Here is a 27453-nt window from a genome sequence, read left to right on the forward strand (position 1 = left end):
GCACCTCGCCTTTGGGTATGTTGCCTGTGTGGGCACTTCACCTGCGTGGGTACCGCGTGGTGCCGTGGCTCTGCTCCTCAGCTGCTGTCAGGACCCGCGGGACCCCTGCTGCGCATGCACGACGAGCTTTCTGGCAGTGCGCTTTCATCCACTTCTCGCGCACGTAATGTATAATTAGTGCGCAAAGCCTTTGCTGTCTGTACTTTCAAGGCTTTCAAGCTATTTTCCATCACAAAGCCAATGAAGAAGTCTCATTCTTCTAAAATGTCTGCATTTGTTATGTTTTTAGTGAAAAAGTCATTTGCTATGTGAGAAGCACAACTAAACATCATTGCCTCTATTCAGCTGAGGAAGCCTTCCAGTCTGGGTGGCTGCATGCCAGTCTGCTCTGTGCCAGTCTGGGCCGTTAAGTACTAATCTGTACTAATCTGAGTGGCTGTGTGCTACTCTGCTTACACTGTGCCAGTCTCCTCTGCGACCCAGTCTGCTCTGTGCCAGTTTGAGTGGCTGTGTAACCATCTGCTCTGTGCCAATTTGAATGGCTGTGTACCAGTTTGAGGAGCTGTGCACCAGTTTAAGGGTCTGTGTAACCATCTGCTCAATACCGGTGTGGCTGCGTGTCACTCCGCTTTCTGCTTTCCGCTGCCTTGTTCTGGGTTTTTGCAAGTAGATCTCAGTGCATAGGTCCATGTTGGCCAAATATTTCATCCACTCAAATGTTTTATCCATCCAAAGGTTTTGTCTGTCCTGGTACTTAAATGTAGCTTGAATGTAGCGAGACATGCAAATGCTGCATGTGTGCGTACATGTGCGTGCGGATGCACGGGGAAGCGTTCTTCCCTGTATTCTGAGTTTTTAATGTGGTTGTAGTGTCATGGATCTTTGTTTACAAGCAAAAAGATCTATGTGTGTCTGTGCTTGCTCGTTTTTGCATGTGTGAGTTCCTCTCTCACTATACTGGGTCCTGATTACCACTCTCGTCTTGAAAACATTCAGATCTTTGCTGATTTACATTCTAAACTCGCTGCCTCCAGTAGTAAGATTATTCTGCTACCCGAGCAACAGCAAGCACAACAAAATCTGCATCGAAACTCCGCATCTCCACTCGGAATACATCTCCGTTTAGTCATGCGTTTATTTGACATCTGAGAGTCTTCGGACGTTTCCGTGAGCCATTAAAACGTTGCGTAACAGGCTGTCGGAATGGCTTTTGTATTTTGCAATGGCAAATACCCTCCGCTGTGATCCCATTGTGAGGAGACTGCTCTTCCGGGGAGACGGGCGGAGGCGGAGGCGGAGCAGAAAGCAGGATGCCAACTTCCAGCCGAGGTGCGAGAACTCCGCCTCCTGCAAACGCAGTGCCTTGTGCTTGGGGTTACGACACCCTGCTCATGGGCACAGATCTGAACAAAGACTTTCTTCGTTAATTGAAACTTCTAATTTCAGATGCATTTTGCAAAGGGATTTTTTTAAAGCACGGATTAAAATTGTTAAAGCATTAAAGGACCTATCCGAAGCACTTATGCGCCAACCCTGGCCTGTGTTAAAAGGTTTCTGCATAAGTATTCAATGAAGCAAAAAAATGTGACTGGCAGTTCAGAGCATGTGTTCCCGTATTCAACTAACAGGGCTGCGATCCGGTCAGAGGTCTGGCAACAGCGAAAGGCTGACGACCCAGTCAGAGGTGGCGCTAGAGGTCAAAGGTCTTGGAGCTGTGTCAGAGGGTGCACCCGCCGTGTCGGAGGAGGAGCGAGAGAAGGGGAGACCTTGTGGAGGAGTGGCCCAGCCAGGTGTGTGCAGACCAGGCAGAAGCAACACCGCTGACAAGATGGAGCTTGTGGCGTCTGGACTCACTGCCAGTGAACTGGTAAGACTGTGGGTGTGTGTGGGTGGGTGTGGGTGTGGGTGTGTGTGAGATTTGAAGCTATTGCAACATCACTATCTGGGACCTGATGCTTTAATAACAGTGGAGGCAGGTTTTGAGTACATCATGGTTGTCCTTGTCTACGTCCAGTATTTATCCGTATATGTGCCGTCCCTTGTGCGTGCAGGGCCTGGTGAAGAAATTTGTGATGAAGAGAGGTGGCAGTTTAAGCAGACAGATGACTCCAAGCACAACTCATGTCATTATCAAGACCGGTGAGGGGTGTCCGTTTGTCGTTATTTCTTTCTTTATCCATCCATTATGTTTCTTTTGTGTTGTTTAGGGGACTGTAAATATTGTGTTTGGTAGTGATTTATTTTTTCCCTCATTCTAAGAGTGATCACATTCCACACCAAACCAATGTGATTTTAAATACACGCGCATGCACACTCTGCAGGTAGTAATTACTCCATGTGAATTATTTTTATATCAAAGCCACCCCCATTCCAAAGCTGCACATTAGCAAGTGCCATTAAGAAAATCTTTTTAATGGCACTGTTACCGCGGCAACTGTCTCTGGAAGTTCATCGTTCTGGGGAGGAAGACCTGAAGCCGGAACACTGGGGAGCTTCACGTGGCAGAAAAACGCAAAACAGAGAGGAAAAATATGTAGCAGCTGAAGATGTAAGGAATGAGGCACCTACTGTAAAATTCACCTCTGAACTCTTAGAACCAATGACCCTCTAAACTCTTCGATAAGTACATTTATCAGGGCACACTCATTCAGGGGAATTTTTTGTTTATGTTGGCATGACTTGGTTGTTACACTCACTAGACAGCACGTGGACGACAGTTGCATATGAACACTCGGCGGTTGGGTTTTAATGAACAAAGTCTGACCAGAAATTTCAGTTGCAAAACTTGGTGTGGGTTTGTTTCTCACTTGGTGAGATAATGCTCACAGTGTCACGTTCTCATGCCTTTGGGGAAGTCTTGCTTTACTGTCTTGCTTTACTGCCCTCCGGAGGTGGGCCCTATCTGAGTTTGGAATGTGCGGCCCTCTCAGACATCCCCCTGCTGAACTGCCCCCTGAAATACTGAAATATTTAGTGATCTGAAATGCACACGGGTTATAGAAAGCAATACAACATTCATGATTGATTATTAAAAAAAAAAAAAAGAAAAAGTTATTATTCTGTTTAGACACAAATCCCAAAACGTAAACATTCCCGCGCTCTAAAACAGATTCACATTTCTGATAAGTTGCAACAATCAAATTTTTAGAATAAACTAGCATCACCGTGGATGCTGCTACTTCACTCCTTTTATCTTTAAAATGTTAAAAGGAATACGCTCTGATTGCCACAGAAGGCTGAGGGAGTCGCGGTCAGGCTTTCCCTAGCATTTGAAGCGGCTGCTTTGCCATTATCCTTGTGCTCTTTTTATGCTTCATTGGTTTTTTTTATATTCTGGTCCTTGGGACCCCGTCAGCCCATATCAGGTGCTCAGTGTGCGCGCTGGAGGGGCCTTTTCACACTACTGACCTGTTAAAAGTGAATTTTGATTCCAGTGATTCTTCTGTCCTGGTTCTGTTGTACTGCTGGATATACTCACTGTGTGTTTGGAACACTGTGTCTGCGTTAGGGGGTTGGCACTAAACTGGTTTATTTCCTACATTAATCACTGAATAGAATATTGCTGGTTAATATTGAAAAGTATCTGTCTTAATCTGCCACTATGATTTGTGGGGTCCATCTTAGGACTCATTCTCTTTTCAATATCCGTACTCTTTTCATTACAAAACATATGTAAGCCTGGTCAAGTGTTTTGGAATAAGACTCTATTACTATATGACATATTAAAAATTGGATAACCAACAGTTTCTTACAACTAATTGAAAGTAGAACAGAAGTTTTGTTTGGCTTCTCAAGCCTGTGGGAAAATCTGGGCTCTCACACACCGTACTTGAAAATACAGATGAAAAATCTTGGGGCTATTTTTGACACTGCTGCGGCCCGATTATTATGTGCTACAAAGAAATGATTGCTCAAGCGCATTGCTCATACGTCAATCAAACACATTACCCTGCATTTGGATCTCAGTTCATTACAGAATACAATAGAAGGTGGCCTGGCTTGTGCACATGTACCTGCCTACATCATGGAGACGCTTTGCGTGCTCTGTCAAGCTCTCTGAGCTCCGCCCGTCGGTCACCTCTGGCACGCCCACTGTGTTGGTGTGAGCTAAAGGGGGCATGGCCTCAGCCATGTGTGCACTGAAACTTCTGAACATCCCAGTCACGTCATGATTTTTCATCAGTTGGCGTTCAGCAACCGTTGGGCAACACTGGTTGAGGTCTGTGCAGTGATGTCAGTGTATCTGCTGTGCGTGAAAGACAAGTATAAGTAGGAACAGGTGGTGTGACAATCTGGTTCATGTTTGGAAAGTACTTTGGCTTTTAAGTGTGCTTAAATTAAATAGTTGCTAACTTATTACACACTTAATGGCATGGTCCAGGGGTGATGGGAGCCAGGTTATGTCGAAAATGTGCATGGGCCTGAGGATTACCTTGAGAAATGCTGCTAACATACGTTTACCCTTTTATACCTCCTCAAACTCATGTCCACACAGATGGAGATCTGGTCTGTGAGCGCACGCTGAAGTACTTCCAGGGTATTGCTGGCAGGAAGTGGGTCGTGAGCTTCCTGTGTAAGTGCTACTTCAGCACTTCTGACTTTATCCACAGTGGGACTGGGATGTAAAACATGTTTTTATTATTATTTACTACATTATTATTATTATTATTATTCACTATATTAACAGTAAGTCCAACACCACTACAGAGCTGCGCTTGAGATGTTTGTGGTTCATACCAGATAATTAGCAATAATATTACTTAACATTTTTGTTCCTCTTCAACAGGGATCTTAGAATGCTTCAAACAAGGCAAAGTTCTAGATGAAGTAAGTCTATTTCTTTCGCATCACTCATTCTCATTGTCTCATTGTTTCTCAGCAAGGCATCAGCTGTGTGCTGTACTACTAATGGTCTTCAGCACTGTTCTCTGTATACATTATGTAATGTTAGTGTTACAATTGCTGTTAAAGTCCGTTAGACATTGTTTCAGCCATTCTGAGAATCCTTGTGAAATAATCAGGCTAAGACACTGGGTGTTTCACAGTTAATCGTTCAGTGTTTTCCTGGTGTGTGGTACTCCTTCCTTGATGAATTTGCCATTTTTGTAGGCACTGTTTGAAGTGCGCGGAGATGTCGTTAATGGTCACGAGCACAACGGTCCCCGGAAATCTCGGACGGCTCCAGACAATAATGTAAGTCCTGATATGGCGCTCTCTCACTGTCCATCTCTCTGTGCACGAGTCCAAAATATGTCCAGTTCTTCAGTAACATCTGAAAGTTGAGAGTTCCCACCACGTAAGATTATTCCCCTGACCAAGAAATTAGAAACAGCCTAATAAGCTCAATATTTGGTATTAAAGTCTTCAAGATGATAAACTAAGTAAACAGGAGATTATTTGACTGGAATGATTAAAAATTACTCAGTGCCTAAATAACATACAGAACTGCAGATCTCCTCAAATATCGACCATGTCTGGAAAACTACAATAAAGCACTTCTTTAAATCACCCTTAATGTTGAAGAACATGTCTTCTGTGCATGAAGGGTTGGAGCTGTGCTTAGCCTGTTGTCTGATCATATTATGCCCGGGGTTGATAAAGATGACTTGGCCTATGCAGGAGTTTAAAATTGATTAAACGTTTATACCAAATAATGATTTATCATCCCAATTAGGTTGTTCAGGAAATGCCATGGTGTAAGTTAAGTTCATTCACTGAATGGCAACTGTGCTAAACTGTTGTGCTTTGCTGCTCTGACCAGCGCTTGTGTGTGTGTGTGTGTGTGCGTGCGCGTTTGTGTGATTGGAGAGGATTCGTGGTCTCCTCTTCTACCTTAACTTTTAGTTGTGCAATTTCACTTTGATTTCCAATAGTTGTTATTTAGGCAGCAGAAGTGATGGAGTATTGGAATATGGAACAAAATGGAAAAAAGGAAGTGTTTGTGTGTGTGTGTTTGTTTGTGCATGTGTGAGTATGTGTGTGTAAGTGTATATATAAGATTTCCCTGTAATTACCCAAAATTCTTTTGGCTTCCTAATGAAAGGGAGGACAGTGATTTCTGTTATCGCATTTCTCTTTGAAGTGATGTTCAGAACATTGACAACCAATTTCAGGCATTTTTGCCACTAATTCTGTGCTGCATTGTCTCTCTGACATTACTATTGTCTGTGTTCTGCCAATTAAGCTTACCCCCTCTATCCACTGTTTTACATAAATAAATAAAGAATTAAACATTTATAGAATTTTAAGAGCATGGTGATGGTATTTACAATGAACCGGATTCATTATAGCTCTGGTGGTGGTTGATACTGACGGGGTGATGTGGAGAGTCTTGTTTATCTTGTGTTTGTTACTGGAGCCCCTGGATGGTGGGAACATTGTGCAAATGCGAGATCAGTAATGAGGGAAGTGCACAGGCTTGATTCCTGTTCCACTGCGTCTCTGACCTGAGCCGATTGGTGTTTTAACCGCGTTTTCTCCTAAATGGGCAGCAGAACGACTGAAGAGGCAGCTTTCTGATGCTGTATCTTGACTTGTGCATCTACCTACAACTGAATTGAGTGAATTATCGTTAGATTCTGTTTTGGCCTGGAATTAATCATATTTTATAGAGTGGGTATACTACACAGGTGTTGAAGCTTTCTTAATGTTATTCTAATGCAGTAGGAAATGAGATAATGACAGAACATTTACTGAATAATATTCTGAACTTGTTTTTTTGTTTTGGGTTTAATGGTTAACCCCTTTGGTGGTGGATTGTCAGGAGGAGGTATGAATTTGCAGATATTTCACACTCTTGGTGTCTTATGTACAGTGTTGGAGATCAACAGACATCACTCATCTCTCTTTCTGGCTTTTCAGCTGCTGATGAAAGCATACGAGATCTGCTTCCAGGGCTCCTTCACCGATATGACCACAGGTAAGAACTCAACACAACACAACACAACACAGCACAGTCGGTCAGGCCAGATACCGCGCGGGACCGATCACAGCACAGTCGGTCAGGCCAGATACCGCGCGGGGCCCATCACAGCACAGTCGGTCAGGCCAGATACCGCGCGGGGCCCATCACAGCACAGTCGGTCAGGCCAGATACCGCGCGGGGCCCATCACAGCACAGTCGGTCAGGCCAGATACCGCGCGGGGCCCATCACAGCACAGTCGGTCAGGCCAGATACCGCGCGGGGCCCATCACAGCACAGTCGGTCAGGCCAGATACCGCGCGGGGCCCATCACAGCACAGTCGGTCAGGCCAGATACCGCGCGGGGCCCATCACAGCACAGTCGGTCAGGCCAGATACCGCGCGAGGCCGATCACAGCACAGTCGGTCAGGCCAGATACCGCGCGAGGCCGATCACAGCACAGTCGGTCAGGCCAGATACCGCGCGAGGCCGATCACAGCACAGTCGGTCAGGCCAGATACCGCGCGAGACCGATCACAGCACAGTCGGTCAGGCCAGATACCGCGCGAGACCGATCACAGCACAGTCGGTCAGGCCAGATACCGCGCGAGACCGATCACAGCACAGTCGGTCAGGCCAGATACCGCGCGAGACCGATCACAGCACAGTCGGTCAGGCCAGATACCGCGCGAGACCGATCACAGCACAGTCGGTCAGGCCAGATACCGCGCGAGACCGATCACAGCACAGTCGGTCAGGCCAGATACCGCGCGAGACCGATCACAGCACAGTCGGTCAGGCCAGATACCGCGCGAGACCGATCACAGCACAGTCGGTCAGGCCAGATACCACGCGGGGCTGATCACAGCACAGTCAGTCATATAAAATTCCATGTACATTTTTGCAGTACCAACAGTACCAACTGATGTCATTTCCAGTCTGGGTGAAAAATACCCACTGTATAATGCCCACTGTATTCTGTGCTCTAGTTCTGTTGTATACTTTAAATCTGGTCACTTAGACCCCTAGAATGCATCAGACACAGCTCTCTATTACCGATCAACCCTCCCTACGACTCCCAAACATCATCATGTGCAGGCTACTGGGACCCTTTTCCTAATTCAAAGTCAGATTTATTTAGCGCTTTTTACAACAGCGTTTGTCACAAAGCAGCTTTACTCATGTCCGAATCCAAGCCCCCAAGTGAGCAAGCCAAAGGAGACAGTGCAAGGGAAAACGCCATAGAGCATGAAGAAGAAACCTTGAGAGGAACCAGGACTCAAAGGGGGTATCTAATTCCACTCACCACTTCATATGGTCCAGCTCTTCTGGGAGGGGAGGGACTCTGAGGGGGGGTTTAAAGTTACTGCAGTAGACCTGGTTTAAACTTTGCAGGGACACTTGTGTGCAATCCTAACATCTTGTAAGAGTTCCACAATCATGCTGAAATGTGGCTTGTCAAAAAACAGCTTGTAAACATTTGTCTAGCACCTTGCGAATGGCCTCTGACGTGACTCTCCAGCCAGCTGTATGTGGTCCTGTTGCAGGTGTTTGACTGCTGCTTTGTTGGGCTGTGCTTGTTTTGGTGTGGAGAAGTTAACTGACTGCCTCTAGGAGGTTGCGCAATTGCCACCTGCTCCTTTTGCTGCCTGGGTTGTGTCTGAGCTCAGGGCTGACTTGCGTCATATGGCTTCTCGCCACGCTTGCTGCTGCCATCTGGTGGTTGATTGTAGGAACTTCTTCTTGCATGCTTCAGTTTAAGCATGTGTTCCATCTGTCACCTCTGTCATCGAGTTGCCCCTGCTGGGTGGGTGTGGTTGGTTCTCTTGATGTGTTTCTTTCATTGGATTTCTGGGGTCACATGTGTTTGTGTTTGTCCCTGCTGTCTTGTGCCGTGTCCTAAAAATCTCTCTGGACCCTGTTCTGGGCTCAGCTCTGAATCCTGTCCTGGGCCCAAGTCTGAGATGGGCTCCGCACCCATCTTTGTTGTAATAACAGCTCTGAACCCTGTCCTAAAAAAACAGATCTAGACCCTGTCCTAATCCCAGCTCGCTACACTATCCTAATCCCAGCTCTAGACCCTGTCCTAATCCCAGCTCGCTACACTATCCTAATCCCAGCTCTAGACCCTGTCCTAATACCAGCTCTGGACGCTGTCCTAATACCAGCTCTGGACGCTGTCCAAATCCCAGCTCTAGACCCTGCCCTAATCCCAGCTCTCTACACTATCCTAATCCCAGCTCTAGACCCTGTCCTAATCCCAGATCTAGACCCTGTCCTAATCCCAGCTCTAGATCCTGTCCTAATCCCAGATCTCTACACTATCCAAATCCCAGATCTAGACCCTGTCCTAATCCTGGCTCTAGACCCTGTCCAAATTCCAGCTCTAGACCCTGTTCTAATCCCAGCTCTAGACCCTGTCCCAATTCTAGCTCTGGATCCTGTCCTAATCCCAGCTCTCTATACTGTCCAAAAAAAAAAAAAAAAAAGCCAAAAACCTTGTCAGCCATGGCCTGGTTCCAGCCCTGTGCACAATGCGTTGTTATGCAGTATGACTCCACATTTTTGTCATCTGCAGTGCGTTTGTGTGCACGCTCATGTGCGCGTGTGTGCAGTTATTTCAGGGAGCATTACGAACCGCATATGAGACTATTACATCGGTAGAATGAGAAGGCCTACCATTTACGATCGACCAGAGATGTACAATAGAGTAACAGTAGTGAGAGAAATGAGGAGGATCAATGTCCATTCATAGTTTAGGTATAAGAAAACTGGCTAAGATGTGGAACATTCACCCAAGGCAAGCGTGTTCACTTCTGAAGTGTTTGCTAAATTAGTGCGTGCACACTGTCCCGTTCAGTTCTTTAATACGTTTGGCTGTTCTCAGGCTGAAATTGAGGATTTTTCCTAAATCCAGATTGTATTATTCAGAGTTCATAGTCCATGGTTTATCATACGTTTGAAAGGCAGTACAGTGATGACTTTGCCCTGAGCACAGATACCTCCACAGGGTTCCAGGCACAGTACTCTAACATCTTCACTCCTAGGCCCTAAATTACAAGCAACTGTGGTCTTCACGTACACTGATTCTAAGCACTTTGACTTGTTTATTCAGAGCGGGGGCAGCGAGATGAGTGTGCGTGCGTTACGCATGTGCCTTTAGCTAACCCTCATCTCATCTTGTAGCAAACGTTCCCGTTGCCACAAAAGGATCCTTGGCCTCCGCATCACCTCCAGTTTCGGTTGACATGCCTGATTGGGCACCTCCAGGGTTAATTTACATATCACCATAGCATTCGGCCCAGTAGCCACGTCTAAACTGATTTTTGCTCGGTTATTGCGCAATGGTTGAGGTATGTGTAGGGGTGCTTAATTCATTTTATGTGCAGGACTGCACTGCAGCTATGGGGGTGCCTAGCTGATGGTTTCCCAGTTTTTTTTACATTGCGCTCCGCTACAGAGACTCAAAAGCATTGGTGTAATGACAAGATGTATGGGGTCTGTCATGCACACCCATCACTAAAGCTACAGTGTTAATCAGCATTATGTGCTGCTCCTAAATGTTGTGTGTGTGTCTCTCTCCTTGGTATTTTCTTTGTTGGAACCATTGTCTGTGGATATTTTGCTGATCCTTATTGAGAGCAGATTCATTGTGGTTGCTGTGTTAAAGTTATGTTATGATTAGACTTTTATGATTAGGCTGTAGCCATTAACAAAGGAGCATTTAACTACAGTAACACTTGGATCAGTTATAATGTGTGTGTCGTGGGGGGTGGGATGGTTGGGTGTGTTTGTGTGCATCGATAGGTGTGTACATAGATGTTTGTGTGTGAGTTTGTGTATACTTGTCTTTTCTTACAGATCAGATGGAGGACATGGTGAGGATGTGTGGTGCTAGCGTTATAAGAGATCCACTGTTTTTCACCAGGCAGGTAGGAGCATGGTCGCTTCCTCAGACTTATTATTCAGCTACTTCGTGTGACATTTTTTTGGTCACTTTTTAAAGTTTGAAATAAAATGGTGTTCATATCTCAATGGTTAATGCACCAAACAGGAAGTTCTTTCTGTGTTCGTGTCATTGTGTGTATTTGGGTGTATTGACATCTGTGTGGGCATGCGCGTGTCTGTATTTTGTTTGTGCATGTGTATGCATGCAACTGACTTCTTTGTGTGTGTGTTTTTGTCTGTCTGTGTGTGTGTGTGTGTGGGGGGGGGGGACGTGGGTGTGCGTGTGCACATCTGTCTTCGTGTGGGCGTGCATGTGCGCATCTGTCTTCGTGTGCGCGTGTGTGTGTGTTTCAGGGTAAGTGTCAGCTGGTGGTGGTGCAGCCTGCTTCTGATGATTCTCAGTCTTACTACAGAGGTCAGTGATATACTGTAGTAACCTTTACGTTACAGAAGAGGTATATACTGCCATAGATGGGAAATCCAGCACTCCAGAAACACTGTTAGATTGCTTTGGTCTGCACTCCAGAAACGCTGTTAGATTGCTTTGGTCTGCACTCCAGAAACACTGTTAGATTGCTTTGGTCTGCACTCCAGAAACACTTTTATATTGCTTTGGTCTGTACAAGGGATTTTTTAATTAATCCAAGAAGCAGCACCCTATCCACCATCCTCTGGGTTGCATCAGGATAGATTTTAGCACTCAGCAAGGCAATTTGGTTTAGATTTTGCTGAAGCTTTTTTAACATTAATGTAATATATCTGTTATGGAGGTGTCCTGTTGGACAGCTAGTGCCAGTTTCAGTTTCATCGTTTTAGAGGAACATTTGTAGGCCATCATTGAGTGAGTGGAGTATGCAGAGGCTGTGACATTGACATGACTACTAATTATTTGACAAAGGGCACTTTAGCAAATGCATGACTGCGAGGTACTTTAACAAATGCATGACTGACGTTGAACAATTTGATCACCCTTACTGGTGTCGGACACGGCGTTCACGTAGGACTGGAGATAGGTTTAATGCAGCCTGCAGGAAGCTGCCACGGTATTGCTCCCATTCATCAGTAGTTTACACGGAATAATGATGCATCATCCCAGTATAATACATGTTTATCGCTCAGTTACGGCGACAGTGTGAACTAAGGTCATTCTTAATGTATCCGCTCGTTGCAAAGCAGATGGTGGTTGTTCATTTCATAAAAATAAATTCGTCCAAAACAGCTTGAGATGGTGTCGTTACTGTAACTGTTCCAAAATCTTCCAAACTACCAGCTGGAGCGCAGATTGATCGTGTGACCTCATAAATGGTGTACAACAAATTCTTACATCTAAAGAAATACAGAATATATTTTACAGCTGATTCCTCTCACAAGACCCCTAGTTTTTTGAACAAATAGTTACCAGGTTATGTTTAACAGTATCCGTCCACTGTGTACGGTTTACAATGAACTTTTTTTATTGTTTATTTCCCCTGCAGCTTGGTAATAAGGTATCTAATGAGATCCAGCTTTTAAAAGTTCCGCAGTGATTCAGAACTGTTTTGCTGTGTAGATTAGAAGGTGCGATCTCATTGGTTGGGAGGGTTATTGTAAGCGTGGAGTGAAATTGGAGTGCTCTTTACTATTACTCTACATCCTTAGATGTGGGTCACTCTGACATTAATCCCGTTTTCCCTTATTTTATTTAATTCCTCAGCTCTGCAGATGAAGGCCACAGTAGTGACCCGCAGTTGGCTTCTAGATACCATAGCAACCTACACTCTCCAGAACCCCGAGGACTATAAACCCTGAGCTAGCGTCTGGCACTGGAGTTCGCTGAAGTCTTCATTCTGCTGTAATTGGTTCCTCTGGTGTTCTGAAATGACTCATTTCATCCTTTGTATTTGCCCTCTGTTTGCACATGTCTGTCTCCACTATTTATCGACAGATTTAAAAAAAAAAAAAAAAATCTTATTTTATTTTTCTCTGTGCCTTTGTGAACAAAGAGTCTAAGATGTTTTAAAGATTGTTGTGATCGCTGTCACAGAACCCTCAGTATATTTAGTTTGCTTTCTTTTTAAAACTGTATTGCCACTTTACAACTTTACCACTTAGACCTGACAGTTGGACTCTGAATTCTCACCAGATATTGTCCTAGAGCATTGCATGCACACACTTGTCAGAGCATTGAAAACATGCTGATCTAAGACCTGAGGAGATTAAACACACACACACACACACCCTCCTGTCGTGCTTGCTGTTCTTTTCTTCACGCACCAATCCTGATGCTGACGCTGCTATCGGACCTGAAAGGCTGAGTGTTTGCACTCGCACGGTGCTCCGCAGAGCCTCCATCACATCTCCAGGGTCTTCACCCCACTGAACTCCACATGAAGACATGGAACTTTCATTTGTCTGCCTATCCTTTGCTGTTTAAAATGAAGAGTATGGGGTGTGGCAACGCGTGGAAACAGCCCGTGACACCCAGCTGTAGAATCCACCACAGCCTTCGGAGCTCGGTGTGCAGGACAGACAGGTCTTGCCGAATGAGGGTAGACTCCAGCGTGGCTTAGACTGCACAGACACAGTCTCGTGAAGAACTTTCATGTCCTCTATGAAGAGTAGCATTATGGGAATGCACCTCAGTCTGGCAACATGGAGTGTATCTCCCAGGCAGCTCTTCCTGAGACCACACCACTGCCCTGTCAACCCTCATTACGTTTAGCCACCATGACGGTGACCATCGTCACAGGTGAGTCTGCCTCAGAGGGTAAGCTGATCACACCTGCTCTTCCATCCGTGGTCTTCCATGATTTCTGCTTGGTCACCCGCGATGCTGCTAAAGAAAGCCGAGTAACTGAGTTGCTGGGGCAGATGTTTGTGGAGTGGGCTGGTGTGAAGGAGGGAGGCCTTCTGGGCCAGGGTGGATCTGGTCCACAAAGGGCCATGATCCATGGGACCCTACTTCACTCCCTCCGATGAACCGCTCATGCAGCTGGGGCTTAGACATTCATCTTTCAAACAGAGACATATGCAGTTTGTACTGATGTTCCCTCACTCTTTCCCTGGGGTAGTGGAGACCTTTCCGGGGCTGGATTCATAGCTTGCAGCACTGGCACAAGTCGTTTGGTGGTTTTTGTGGTTTGTTTTTTAAAATGTATTTATTTTAGATATTTTTATGTTTGAGGTAGGATGTGCCTGCAGAGCGATAACTAAGACTTCCGTTGCATTCGGAGGCCATGGGGTCCTCTCAAACACACACACACACACACACACACACACACACACACACACCCAGAGACTGCACAGGAGCACTTTCTGCCAGATGCATGAGCATTCTCCTGAATAATTGAATATAGAAGCAGTGTAAACACAGTCATGGAGGGCTCAGATAACAGAGAAGGGCAGGGAGAAGACATCTCTTTTTACACACAATAGGCTGATTCATGTTTACAAGCAAACACACAGCCTAGTTTACATTTTAGAATAAAATCAAACGAGTTTATATGCTTACTGTCACACACTAAGTGGGTGCAATAGCAAAAGAAAAAAAAAAATTGTGCTTTAACACGTCAGATGTGTTCTGGTTCCCGTTTAAAACTTATTTTCTCTCTAACAGTGTAATAGCAAGCACTCTTGACTGGTTTACCGTGTTGATGGATTATGTAGCACTAATCCATCCAACACGGACCAAGGATGTGCGTTAGGACTGGGGTCAGTGTCTGCTATAAGGCCATATACAAATAAAACTGGTGGAAAGGGAATTGGTTTAGGGTCACTAACCTCGAAATCCAATTTCAATTCACGGCCACCGCTACTGTTTTGTTAGAGTGACAACTGTCTAATCACAGCCACCAGTACAGCTGTTACAGATACCCCTCTATCCTCGAAGTGGTAGGGTCCAAGTGTGACATCACCAAGCCTCGTTAGCACGGACGAGCCACCTTCTGGGAACAAGGAAGGACCGAAAGTTTGTTTGAATAGCGCGTTTCATACCCAAAGCGATTCAAAAGCTTTACAAATAAAAAGTAATAAAAAGATTTAAATAGAAAATGTAAAAACTTTATTATTAAAAAGGAAGTCTTGTAAAAGTACTCCTTTCTTTCTCTCTCTCTCTGTTTCTGTCTCTCTCTCTCTCTCTCTCTCTCTCTCTCTCTCTCTCTCTCTCTCTCACTTTGTGAAACACACAGAGAGAGAGACTATACCAACATCTTTACTTTCCTTTTGCCCTTCTACACTTCTGGCACTCTCCCTCCGGTCACTGGTCACTGTTGCCTGGCTGAAGCCGCAGTCTGAGCCAGTGAGCTGGTGTTTGGACCATTCTCTCTCTGGGTGTGTGTATGTAAGAGAGAGATATATCGGGACAATGTTCCCTTAAGACTTGCAGTTCCTGCTCTGCTGCACATGCGTGGGTGCTAATTACCCTCCGGGACATCACCTGGGGCACAGCGTGGGGCAGTGGGGTGGTTCATCCCGTCAGCATGGACTCCAGACGGGGCATGGGTAATTGGAGTACACCAACAGTGACTTGGTTTCCTTCGATCTGGGGAGTAGCGTCAATGTAGAGAGGCATGGATGGCTAATGTAATAGACATTCTGCAGATAAAGGACAGATGAGCAGAGCAGATCTTCAACTAGTGACCGCAGTGATTTTCCAGTATTACATTGCAGCTCCAGATGGTTTCAGAGCAAGCACTACTTTACAACATACCACACATCAAGTTGAAAGTGTTTCTTTATGCTGAGAAATACTGTAATCCAGACATACATATTATATATATATATATACACTTATGCACATATGTGCCTTCATTCAGATGAATACACGCGCATATTATGTAAATATAAATGCATGATTTTTTATTTGTTTGGCTTGTTTGTTTTGGGATTTTTGCTCAGGGGAATTTGTGGCAGATGTGCTGTATAGTTGGGTATCAGTGCATCTGCCATATGCCCTTCTCTGAGCAGAAAAAAAAAAGACCAGCTGAGGAATAGCTACTGTGATGAGAATTTATTGAGAGCAGCAGGCAGAGAGTCCTGAGAAACGTGATACATTAGTGAGATGAGTCTGAGGAGCAGGAAGAGAGGCCTGTGAAACATGAGACAGTAGTGAGACAAGTCTGAGGAGCAAGAAGAGAGCCGCGTGAAATGTGAGACATTAGTGAGACGAGTCCGAGGAGCAGCTGGGATGGCCTGTGTGGCCTCTGTTTCTCCACTACTGACAATTTGGAGATTTTAAATGATCGTGCTGCAATATGTGCACTAGGCTGAAATCTAATGAGGATCGGGGTTTTTAAAAACATCAAAGGTCTTGACAATCCCTTTGAAACACTTTATAACAGTTATTATGAAGTTAAATGAATATTCTACAGCCCTCACCCTAGAACAGGGGGTTTCACCAAAAATGTTCACCAGCCAAGGGTGCTGTAATGAACAAGAGGCAGAATACGGGCATGAGTCATCTTGAGTGAGGGTAATCTGCCAGATGCAGTCATTAGCATTCAGGGTCAAACAGTAGGCAGGGAGACAAGTTGAGTCTACAGCTAAAAACCAACAAAATCAGAGTTTGTCAAAAGTAAGAAGAACTAAACTGAAGCATAGCATCCCCAGGAGCTCGGGAACCAGCACCATATCTCGCTAATGACGGAATCAGCAAGGCGCGTATAAACATTCAGGCTAAGTGCTGGAACTCACAACCTGTAAATGTGCTAATGAAAGACGCCCGAGTGGGTGGAGCTGGGAAGTGAAACGGGGATGCGGGAGGGTGGAGCAGTTACAACCAAAAGCAAAGTAAGGTGGAAAGAGCTCGAGGTGACGTTTGTGATTGACACAATGAGCACTGGACAAAATACAGCGTAGAAGTCGGAAAGAGAAGCATCAAGCCCTCCCTGAGTCACTTTGACCAGAGCATCTCTCCCCTCTTCCTCTCTCTCTCTGTTTCTCTCTCTTTGTCCTCCATACCCTACATCATACATTAATTCAACATTATTATTTGGATGTGAAAGTAAGCCGGTTCCTGAATTTAGCCGACACTTGTGAGGGAAGGGTGCAGGGTGTTGGAGTTCGTGGTTCGGGGGAGCACACCGAACCCGAGGACCCGTATGACATATGGTTCCCTACGCCAAGTGCTACTAAATATACCTGCAGTTGTCCACCAAACGTTGGTGGAATTATTCACAGTTTAAACAGGCTTAAACAAACAGCAAAAATACACACTTTAATTCTAACTGGTTATAATATAATGAGGAATTTACATCCTCAATAAAAATCAAATTTACATCCCCACCCTTCTAGTGTTTGGTTGCATGGTTCTATGGTTCCATACACTGGCATGTGAAAGTTCCTGTTACTGAGAATACCCAAGAGAGTGAAATATGACCTGATTTACAAAAGACATAAAGTTAAACATGATGCACTTCATTAATATTTTAAGCAAAAAAAAAAAAAAGTTTTTTAAATTTCCATCTGTTTCAAAGGAAAAAGCCAAAGCCAACTAAGAGTCTTTTGGTTTGGGGATTTTTGCCCAGTGTTGCTTATAAAAGGTTTCTAGTTCTACAAGCTTCTTGGGCTATCTTGCATAAGATGCTCTTCTGAGGTCAATCCACACGTGTGATGGTTTGGCGGGGGACCACAGGGACCTTCAGCCTGTGCTTGTTCTAGTCCATTGTCTTGGGTTCTGAGGTGTGTTTAGGGTCACTGTCCTTTTGTAGAAACCATCCCCTTCATCTACAGCTTTTTAACAGATGGTGTGGTGTTTGTCTTCAGAATTTGCTGGTATTTAACTAAATCCAGTCTTCCCTCGAAACATTCCCCATGTCCCTGGCTTCAGTCCCTATGTCTCTGGGGGATTGCTCATGCCTGGAGCGTCACCAATCCCTGTGCCTCTGTGGGATTTATCATACCCAGAGCATCATCGGTCCACCTCTGTGTTGAACAGTTGCAGGGGTGTTTTATTCATGCGATCCTGCACCCTTTTATCTCCAAACATCCCTTTGCTCATTGCAGCTAAAACATTCTGTTTTAAACTCAACATACCAAAAGACTTGTTTCCAAAATGCACCACACTTGAGTAGACGTTTCTGTGCAGAGGTCTGATGCTGACTCATGGGAAGGACACTGGAAAGGTTTTCTTCTGTTGACTCTTCCGTATTTGTGCAGGTCTCACTGCACCACCACTCCAGAGTCAGATAAACATTCCTGGAGGTCTCACGCAGTCAATCATGGGTTTTGATTTGCCTTTTTAACAATTCTCTGAGTATTTCTCTGAGAACTTTTTTCTTGGCTTCCCAGACCCCAACTCAATCATCCATGTGACTGTCATTTCTAAATTACATTATGAACTGAGGAAACAACTACCTGAAAATGCTTTGCTATCTTTTTAGAATAACAACTCAAATCTAATTAAGGTCTGGGACCTTGGTCAAACTTTTCTGAGAGCTCAAATCTCTAACAGGGGCCAAACATTTGCCTGGTGCTCCTTTACGTTTTTAAGTATATAGTTGTACATAACAAAAATAATTTTTAAACAAGCAATAATCTTGTTTAAAATTCTGAAAATAATATTTTGGAGATCTTCTTCTACTTGCTGAACTAGTCACAGTAACAGACATTGTGACATGTATTGTGATATGTGGTGATGGGTTCTTTGTTTTGGAAGAGGTTAAGAAAGTGTTGCCACTTCTTTCTCACATATTTGCGCGCGCGCGCTCTCTCTGATCAGACATTCTGGGCAGCTACTCTTCTCTTTACGATTGACTCCACCTTCTGTTGTTTCTGTCTAACCTCAAGGCTGACAGCAGGCATGGAGTTACGTCTGATACGTCTGATCGTCTGATAGCTGTTTCCTGCTTCCCTGTCAGCTGCAGTGGACACCGGCATCTTTTCCAGCTCCTACATAACTCTGCAGCAGAGACTCTTTTAAGCCAATTACACTCATCATCCACAAATGTTTATATCAAGTGCCACCAAATAAGTGCATAAACAATCTTTGTATGAATAACTCATAAGAATATAGTAAAAATGTGTGTCACTGAGAGGGTATGATATTTAAGATAATTACACTAGCAATATTTTCTCTCACCCCCAAATGAACACTATTATGCTTATCCCCAAATAAATCCACTGCATACAACATTCTCACTCATACATCAAAAAAAAGCATATTTCAGAAGTAGTCTGCTTAGCCTGGTAAAGATTATCATAAATTTTATGAGCCCTAACGGGTCTTGTTTTTCGGTCTGCAGATATTGTATGACATTTTTCCAGTCAGAGATAATTTTTCTAGCCTTCATGTGTGTGTGTGTGTGTGTGTGTGTGTGTGTGAGAGTGAGTGAGTGTGTATATATTTGTGTGTGAGAGAGAGAGAAAGAAAGATTTGCTGGCCTGCAGTGATCGTTTAGTTGATAATAAACCCTAGATGCAAAAACACAGGGAGAGGAACTCCAAGAGTGATTCCCGTTTGCGAGAGTGATATTGATGCTACACCCATTATGTTCACATGGTTCCCTCTTACCACACTAAATCCATGCAACAGTGATTATGTGGCAAATCCATGACTTCATTATAAGTCAGCTGAACACCTTTTCAGATGCACTGGGCACATTTAGAAAAAGCGAGTGTGGAATTATGGGAAACAATGACAGAAGCAAGTATCCAAAGCTGTAGACATCCCAACTGCAGTACGTGCCAGATTCTTGCAGGCAAATATACTGTAGAGAATTAAAGTGGAGAATGAAGCAAGTCTCAGTGAGAGGTTTGTGAGGTAGCAGAGTGGAGAATGATGTGAGACTTATTGAGAGGTGTGTGAGGTAGCAGGCAGAATGCATTTAAGGAAGATGGATTAAGAGGCATTCAGCTCGATGGAACCATTTAATGTTTGCATCACGGCCGTCAAGATAAAACTCAGGAACACTGCAGTGGCATCAGTGTGTGTGTGTGTGTGTGTGAGCAAGCATGCTATTTGTTTATATACTATTTTCACTATTGTGCCTTGTCATCTTTCTTAAACCTTCGACCTTCTTAAACCTACAATAGCTATATTATGTGTAAGATTATATTATATGATTTTGAGCCATTAATAAGTTGTGAGTCTGCCAAATGCCGTGAATGTGAATGTGAAAACAATTTGTGTGTTGCACATCTGGTTCACCTAGCACATGAATAAAACATCTCTTTCAGCATATGATTGGTAATAATGGTTGCTGCCATATCGGCTGAGATGCACCCACCACCCATTTTATTTATTAGAAAATTAGAGGCATTTATTTATTAGAAAACCTTGTTGATATACAATTAAAGACTATAGCTGTTAGGTTAGGATGAATTAACCTCTGTGGAGTATCTTTTTATGGAAGACTTGACTGTCTGGACTGGGATGGTGGTGTGGTTTCCCCCCTGGTTGTCAAGTCAAAGTCAAGTCAAATTTATTTATATAGTGCTTTTTACAACAGATGTTGTCACAAAGCAGCTTTACAAACCCCCAGTGAGCAAGCCAAGGGCGACAGTGAGTAGGAAAAACTCACTAGAGCATGAGGAAGAAACCCTGAGAAGAACCAAGACTCAAACGGTGGACCCATCCTCCTCTTGCCGACAACGGACGCCACAAGAGTAACAATATAAACAATGAGGAGCAGAATAAATAGTGAGAGAGAAAAATAAGTAAACAAACTAAAATTACATGTAAAAATAAGCAATTAATGTCTAGTCCAGTTTTCTACAAGTCCTAGTCTAGTCCTGATGGTGTGCACGTGTCCGAAACCCATCCCATACAAGAACGTCCATCAAGGGCAACGGGAGGAACCATGTCAGCTGAGGCAGGTTGAGGCTCAGTAACAACATGACATCGGGGTTAGGCAGAAAGACGAGATTATTAGACATGTCCGGGTACATGGGTGTATAATTTGGGGAGCTATAATGTGCAAAGATGGACTCTAGCAGATCTATCTATAGCAGCACAGCTAAAAGGAAAGAGCCAGAAGGAACCACAGGCATGAGGGCACCCTGGAACTTCAGCACTCCGCCACTCTCAGTCAACAGACTTGAGTGACAAAAGAGAGGTGAAATGACGGCATCATAACATCCCAGTTTACCAGAACTCTTGATGCCCATAGACCCCGAGATCTACACCTTTTACCTACGATGGGAAGTAGTTAATAAAATGCCTGACTGTACAGAGAGGTTTTCATCCTAGTCTTAAATATTGAGACATTATCTGAGTCTTGAACATTTACAGGAAGATTAGTCCATAGTGTGGGAGATTTATAGGAAAATGCTCTGCCCCTATGATAGATTTTCATATATTTGGTAGTATCTAAGTAGATGTGGTGGTGGGTCTTAATGCAATTCTCTAAGGTATGGCAAGACCATTAAGTTCATTGTAGGTCATTAGAAATATTTTATAATCAATACAAAATTTTACAGGGAGCCAATGTAAAGTATCTAAGATTGGAGTAATGTGATAAAATTTTCTAGTACTGGCTGCTGCATTTTGAACTAGTTTGTTTATGCACTTAGTGGTACAGCCAGATAGTAAGGCATTACAGTAGTGGACTAGCTTTTCTGCATCATGTGATGACAGCATGTTCCTAATCTTTGCAATGTTCCTGAGATGGAGAAAGGCAGTCCTAGAAATATTATTTACATGACAGACTGGGATCCAAAATCCCTCCATGGTCTTAAACTGTTAGAAAAGATGTGATTGGGAGACCATTGAGGTTCACCGAATAATTAGAGAGTGAGGACCTAGCTGTCTCTAGGCATAGAAGCACCTCTGTTTTGTCAGGATTAAGTGAGAGAAAGTTCCTCAACATCCAGTGTCTGACGTCCTTTATGCATTCCTCATTAATACTAAGCTGATGTATGTCCTCTGGTTTGGCTGAGACATATAGCTGAGTATCATCAGCGTAGCAGTGGAAACTAGCACAGTATTTACTTATAATGTCACCTACAGGTAGCATATGTAAAAAAGGAATAGGCCCTAGAACAGATCCTTGTGGGACACCATAGCTAACTTTTTTGTATTCTGAGAAGTCTCCATTTATGTTAACAAACTGGTAGTGACTGGCTAGATAAGATTTAAACCAGGAAAGGGCTGTTCCCCTAATCCCATCAACATTTTTGATTCTGTCTAGTAAATGTGTCAAATGTTGCAATCATTTCAACCAATATAAGCAAAGAGACATAACCCTGGTCAGAAGCCAACAACAGGTCATTAACTAATTTAATCAGTGCTGTGTTTGTACTATGATTAGGCCTAACCCCTGAATGAAAGAATTTATGTATCTGGTTCTGATTCAGATATGAATTTAGCTGCTGAGCTACATCTTTTTCTAGGATCTTGGAAATAAATGGAAGGTTTGAGATTGGCCTGTCGTCTGACAGCTCACATGGGTCAAGGTTAGATTTTTTGATAATAGGTCTGATTACTGCTAATTTGAATGATTTAGGTACATAGCCAATGTTCAAGGAGGAGTTGAGTATTACATTTAGTAAGGTTCAATTACTTCAGGTAGGATTTTCATAAGATATTGTGTGGGCAGTGAATCTAATAAGCAAGTGGAGGACTTTGAGTGCGAGATCAAAGATGTAAGTTCTGGCTCTTGGATAGATGTAAAGGATTCTATAGTCTTTTTTGGCTTGGTTGTTCTGATCTCTAAGTAGCTGCCTGATGTCACGTTAATACTTTGAATGTAATCTATAATGTGCTTTATCTTCTCATTGAAGAAATTCCTGAACTCATTACAACTATGTGATGTAATCTGAGCATGTGTGTCAGTTTTATTCCTAGTTAGATGTATAATTGTACTAAATAGAAATCAAGGATTATTTTTGTTATTTTCTATTAGGGTTGAGAGATAAGCTGTTAATAAGTGCCTTTCTATACTTAAGAAGGCTCTCTTTCCATGCAAGCTGGAAGACTAAAAGTTTAGTTTGGCACCATTTACGTTCTATATTTTGAGTGTTTGCGAATGTGATAATGATACCAAGGTACATATTTTCTGTCCCTAATTTTTTTATTCTTAATTGGAGCAACATCATTGAGTGTATGGTGGAATACTGATTCTAAGCGTTCAGTTATTTGATCGAGTTCCATGGGGTTTAAGAGTATCCTAGTGGCAAATGATAAGTCTGGGAGATTCGCAATAAATCTAGATGCAGTGGCTGACGTGAACGTGCATCTGGTGTGGTAACGAGCGAAGTTACTAGGTTGTGGTTCATATGTAATTCAAATGAAATGAGGGAATGGTCTGAGATGACATCAGACTGGGGTAGTATGTTCACTGTGTCTACACCGTATGTCAGTACTAAATCAAGCTAGTATGTGGGTTCTCATCAGAGTGTGTGGGTTATCATGTGTGTGGGTTATCCAATTGATTCTAATATAGAACTAAAGGCTGATCTCAGTGGTTCTTGGCCACTATCAAAGTGAATTTTGAAATCACCAACAATAATGGCTCTTTCTGCTAGAGTGACTAGATTAGAGAAGAGGTGTGGTTTCCCCACTGGTGGTGTGGTTTCCTCAATGGTGAACATGTGCCTGACGTGGTATGTGTTATGTATTCTCCAGGTTTGCAGGCTGATCTGCAGACATCACTTGGCCTGGACAGAGGCTATGACCACTCCCCCATTGTCTCTGTTCTTTCCCCTTTCACTGATCTAATCCATCCCTTTCTCCTTTGTCATCTGCCTTAGCGGGTCTCTGTATTAAACACGCTGCCTCTCCTGCAGAGCTTGACCTCTCTCTCCTTCTGTTTAGAGCAGGAGCATCTGCTGGGCCTCTTTGGGGGCGTCAGTCACTTCGAATGTTGAGTGGGATCACAGACAAGTAAAGATTAGGAAACGAATTCTTCAAGGGAGAAATTTCCCAGTTTCATTAATACCATTTGGTCACATTCAGGTTCATTTATGCATCAAATAATGTTTCAGGATGAACAGAAGATGTATGAGTTATCAACAAAAATAAATACTCACATGTCTTATACATACTATTTTGAGTTTCAGTCTGTCTCTCCCTTTTTCTTTACCTCTCTGCCCCTCTCTCTCTCTCTCTCTCTCTCTCTCTCTCTCTCTCCCTCTCTCTCTCTCTCTCTCTGCCCCTCTCACTCTCTCCCTCTCTCTCTCTCTCCTTCTGCCCCTCTCTCTCTCTCTGCCTCTCTCCCTCTCTCTCTCTCTCTCTCTCTCTCTCCCTCTCTCTCTCTCTCTCTCTCTCTCTCTCTCTCTCTCTCTCTCTCTCTCTCTCTCTCTCTCTCGTTAGAACATTTGGCAACACCTGCAGAAGCCATCACCTCGGGGACACTTCCTCCTTCTTTAGTTTTCTATTTCTTCTTCATCCATCTCATGCTGTTGAGTAGTTTCCAGGCTCACCGATGAGGTGCCACACTGGGGGATCGTGAAACGTCTAGGCAGTAGTTTTTTAGTCTTATTATTTGTGTATCACATACATTCTGCATCCACAAGTAAATTTCAGTGAGCTTCCAAGCCTGCATGTATAGTTTCATATTTGTAGCCTGTCACATTTACAAAGTGTCTCATTTATTCATTGTGTTGCAGTGGTCTTAGCTTTAGGACCCAGTCCCTGGAGATGAGGGAATGTCTATCTTGTAGGGTCCAGTCCCTGGAGTTGAGGGACTGAGCTACCTAAAAGTCTGAATCAGTTCATTTTGATTTGATCTGACTTTGTGTTGATTTTCACCACATGTCTGAAAGCTGTCAGACAATCGCTTAAGAAGGTGGAGCAAACAAGAAGCAGAAGTAGTATGGTTTGAAGCAGACTTGGTGTAGGTATCATGTGATTTGAAGCAGACTTGGTGTAGGTATCTCAGCAGTGCTTCTATTTCTAGTGAATTGCTGCGCCAAAGCTACTCGATATTCAAGGGCTCATGGGAAACCCATACATCAAACCAACTGCTATGAACAGAACAGAATATGCTTTTCTTATCCAAATCAGGAATATTGTTCCTTGACTTCTACCATGTCAAATACAGTCAGGGCAAAAAGCAATGACAACACACACTGAATCTTTGGTCTCTGGAAGTGTGAAAATATTAAATTGTGAAGTCCCACCTATAGGAAGATGAGGTTTTTACAACCATCTCAGGCCCAACATGGAGGTATACTGGTTCTTCTAACCATCCTTTCAATCCTAACTTTAAGTGGTTGGCTTTGCCACCAGTGTTTAATATGAGGGTACACAATCCATTTAAACCTGAAGGTAATGTACTTGAGGATGGTTTGCATTTAAAGCTTCATACACTCCCATGATGCACTGCAAAGGCCTGATAATAAACATGTATCTGCAGCATAATTCAGAATTCTTCCCCCTTCTTCCCCATGGGTTTGTCAATGAGAATATGCATTTGAAAATTTGAAAAAAAAACCCATAGATAACCCATTTATTTTAAATTCAGTTTGCTCACTTTTCCTCCTGTGTCATCTGTGTAAATTATATCCTTAAATGCTTCTTAACCATTATGAAAATGAATCTTTATCTGCCTGTAAAAGCAATTATTTCTACCACGTATCTCAAATGTACTCTTTTCCTTTTTTGTTTTTATTATGAGTTGCCAACAGCAACAGTCTCCTACAGCAACTGTCCTTATCTTCCTACTTTCGCCCGTGTAAACCTCATTAGCTGGTGTAACCAGACACTCTCCAGGTTTCTTCGGAGTGTTGTTTCAGAAAGGCCTTCCTTGGTCCTGTTGCCCCTGGATCACTCGTTGGGGTCCACGTGTCTGTCCAGGTGCTTCATCACAACACGCTCTGTGAATAAGCCCTATACAATTAGAGTGCTATTTAATGCAGCTCGCCTGTTCAAGCCGGTGTAACGGATGGTTGTCTGCAATGTTTGTTCCAGCGTTCACATACCGTAATCTGAATAATCTGAATAAAGTGCTTCTCGCTTCCAGCAGCTGTGCTTGGGCTTCTCTACCTCACTGTAATTCTATCCCCTTAGTTCACCATGACAACCATTTCCTTTAACTGTAATGTGGATTTACTTTGACTATTGTGGGTACTGCTAATAAATCAGTTTCTGGGAGGGAAATACTGGAATCACTGCAGATTTTGATGAAATGTATAACCTATGGTTCATTAAACATGTACTGTGGCAGAATTACTGAACAGGAGTAGGAGTTTTAGGGAATCTAGAATATAGGAATAGATCAGATCTTTAGTCTTTTGGGGTAGACGTTCTGTGGGGTAGAGGTGAATTGGGGTAATGTGCAGTGTGGTAGTGTGCAGGATGGTTGGGGGCAGTGTTCAGTGAGATACAAGGGCAAGAGGATAGAGGTGCAGTTGGGTAGAAGTGCAGTGTGCAGTGGGGTACAGGGTGGTGGGGTAGATGTTTAGTAGGGTAGAGAGGCAGTGAGGCACTAGAGCATAGGGCAGTGGGGTGAAGTCGCTGCAGAGAAACTTTTTTCAAGTGCTTAATATTTTATGCTGTAAAATGTTTGCTGTTCTCACTGCTTGCGCACGTCATGCTAAATAGTGCATAGCAACAACCATTATTCTCTTTCATTCATTCTTCCTCATGCACTTATGTTCTCTTTCTCTCTCTTTCTCATTCTTTCACTCATACACAGAAGCTCTTTCTTTAATCCAACAGCTGTAAACACTCTCTCTCTCTCTCTCTCTCTCTCTCTCTCTCTCTCTCTCTCTCTCTCTCTCTCTCTCTCTCTCTCTCTCTCTCTCTCTCTCTCTCTCACACTCACACACACACACACACACACACACACACACACAGTCGCCAACTGCCCATAATCAGTAAGTGGGTAGACTTGAAAGCAGAAAAAGCTTTTCAAACATGGGTAAAGAGAGAAAAATGGCACTTCTATTCTTTCTAACTATCTAGATCATAAAAACAAGAAATAAATAAACAAAAGTGAAGAACATTCACAGCAAACATTTCTCCAGCAAGTGATTTGTTTTAATTTTCCACCCCTATCAAAGAGTTACATGGAGGCAGATTATGGCAGAGTTAGTTAGACACAGACAACTGAGACTCTAGACCACACAGACAACTCTCTTGAGCTGGGTTTTAGGCATTAGAAATGGAAAACGTCAGTCTAGAAACTTCCAGAAATGGCTCCAGCATTGACTTTCAAAGAAGCAACATGCATCCTGATGGTCACATAAACGGAATTCTAGATTGACTATTTAAACACACGTCACTTCTCCATAAACAGATCAAGTCTGATGTTGAACTGAGTTGGTATAACCTTTCTCCAAAAATCTGGCCCTATAAGTTTGGCTTCACCTCACTGATCTAAGCTTCACCTCACTGATCTAAGTGTCTGTTAGGAGTAGCTCTGTAACCACACACCTAGCAGGTCTGTAACCACACACCTAAAAGAACAGGTCTGTAACCACACACCTAAAAGAACAGGTCTGTAACCACACACCTAAAGGAGCAGGTCTGCAGCCACATACCTAAAGGAGCAGGTCTGTAACCACACACCTAAAGGAGCAGGTCTGCAACCACACACCTAAAGGGGCAGGTCTGTAACCACACACCTAAAGGAGCAGGTCTGCAGCCACAGACCTAAAGGAGCAGGTCTGTAACCACACACCTAAAGGAGCAGGTCTGCTGCCACACTCAAAGAGGATGTGCACAGAGCAATGCTATAAGGT

At 43.6% G+C, this 27453-nt stretch overlaps 1 protein-coding gene across 3 annotated transcripts in view; it reads left to right on the forward strand.

The window, feature by feature from the left end:
* LOC113589805 (breast cancer type 1 susceptibility protein homolog) overlaps positions 1-13051 on the forward strand; it is a 33396-nt gene extending 20345 nt beyond the window's left edge. For 2 of the 3 annotated variants that reach the window (XM_035533874.1, XM_035533875.1), the window contains exons 13-22: positions 1629-1867; positions 2052-2139; positions 4496-4573; positions 4787-4827; positions 5110-5193; positions 6764-6769; positions 6862-6919; positions 10765-10835; positions 11206-11266; positions 12545-13051. In XM_035533874.1, coding sequence (XP_035389767.1) covers positions 1629-1867; positions 2052-2139; positions 4496-4573; positions 4787-4827; positions 5110-5193; positions 6764-6769; positions 6862-6919; positions 10765-10835; positions 11206-11266; positions 12545-12639 — 821 coding nt within the window. In that variant the 3' untranslated portion in view covers positions 12640-13051. The remainder of the gene's footprint in view (positions 1-1628; positions 1868-2051; positions 2140-4495; positions 4574-4786; positions 4828-5109; positions 5194-6763; positions 6770-6861; positions 6920-10764; positions 10836-11205; positions 11267-12544) is intronic. The other variant, XM_035533876.1, reaches the window with a different exon arrangement.
* The last annotated feature ends 14402 nt before the right edge of the window (positions 13052-27453 follow it).

This window comes from Electrophorus electricus, chromosome 14 (genome assembly GCF_013358815.1).
Source record: "Electrophorus electricus isolate fEleEle1 chromosome 14, fEleEle1.pri, whole genome shotgun sequence".
NCBI classification, from domain to species: Eukaryota; Metazoa; Chordata; class Actinopteri; order Gymnotiformes; family Gymnotidae; genus Electrophorus; species Electrophorus electricus.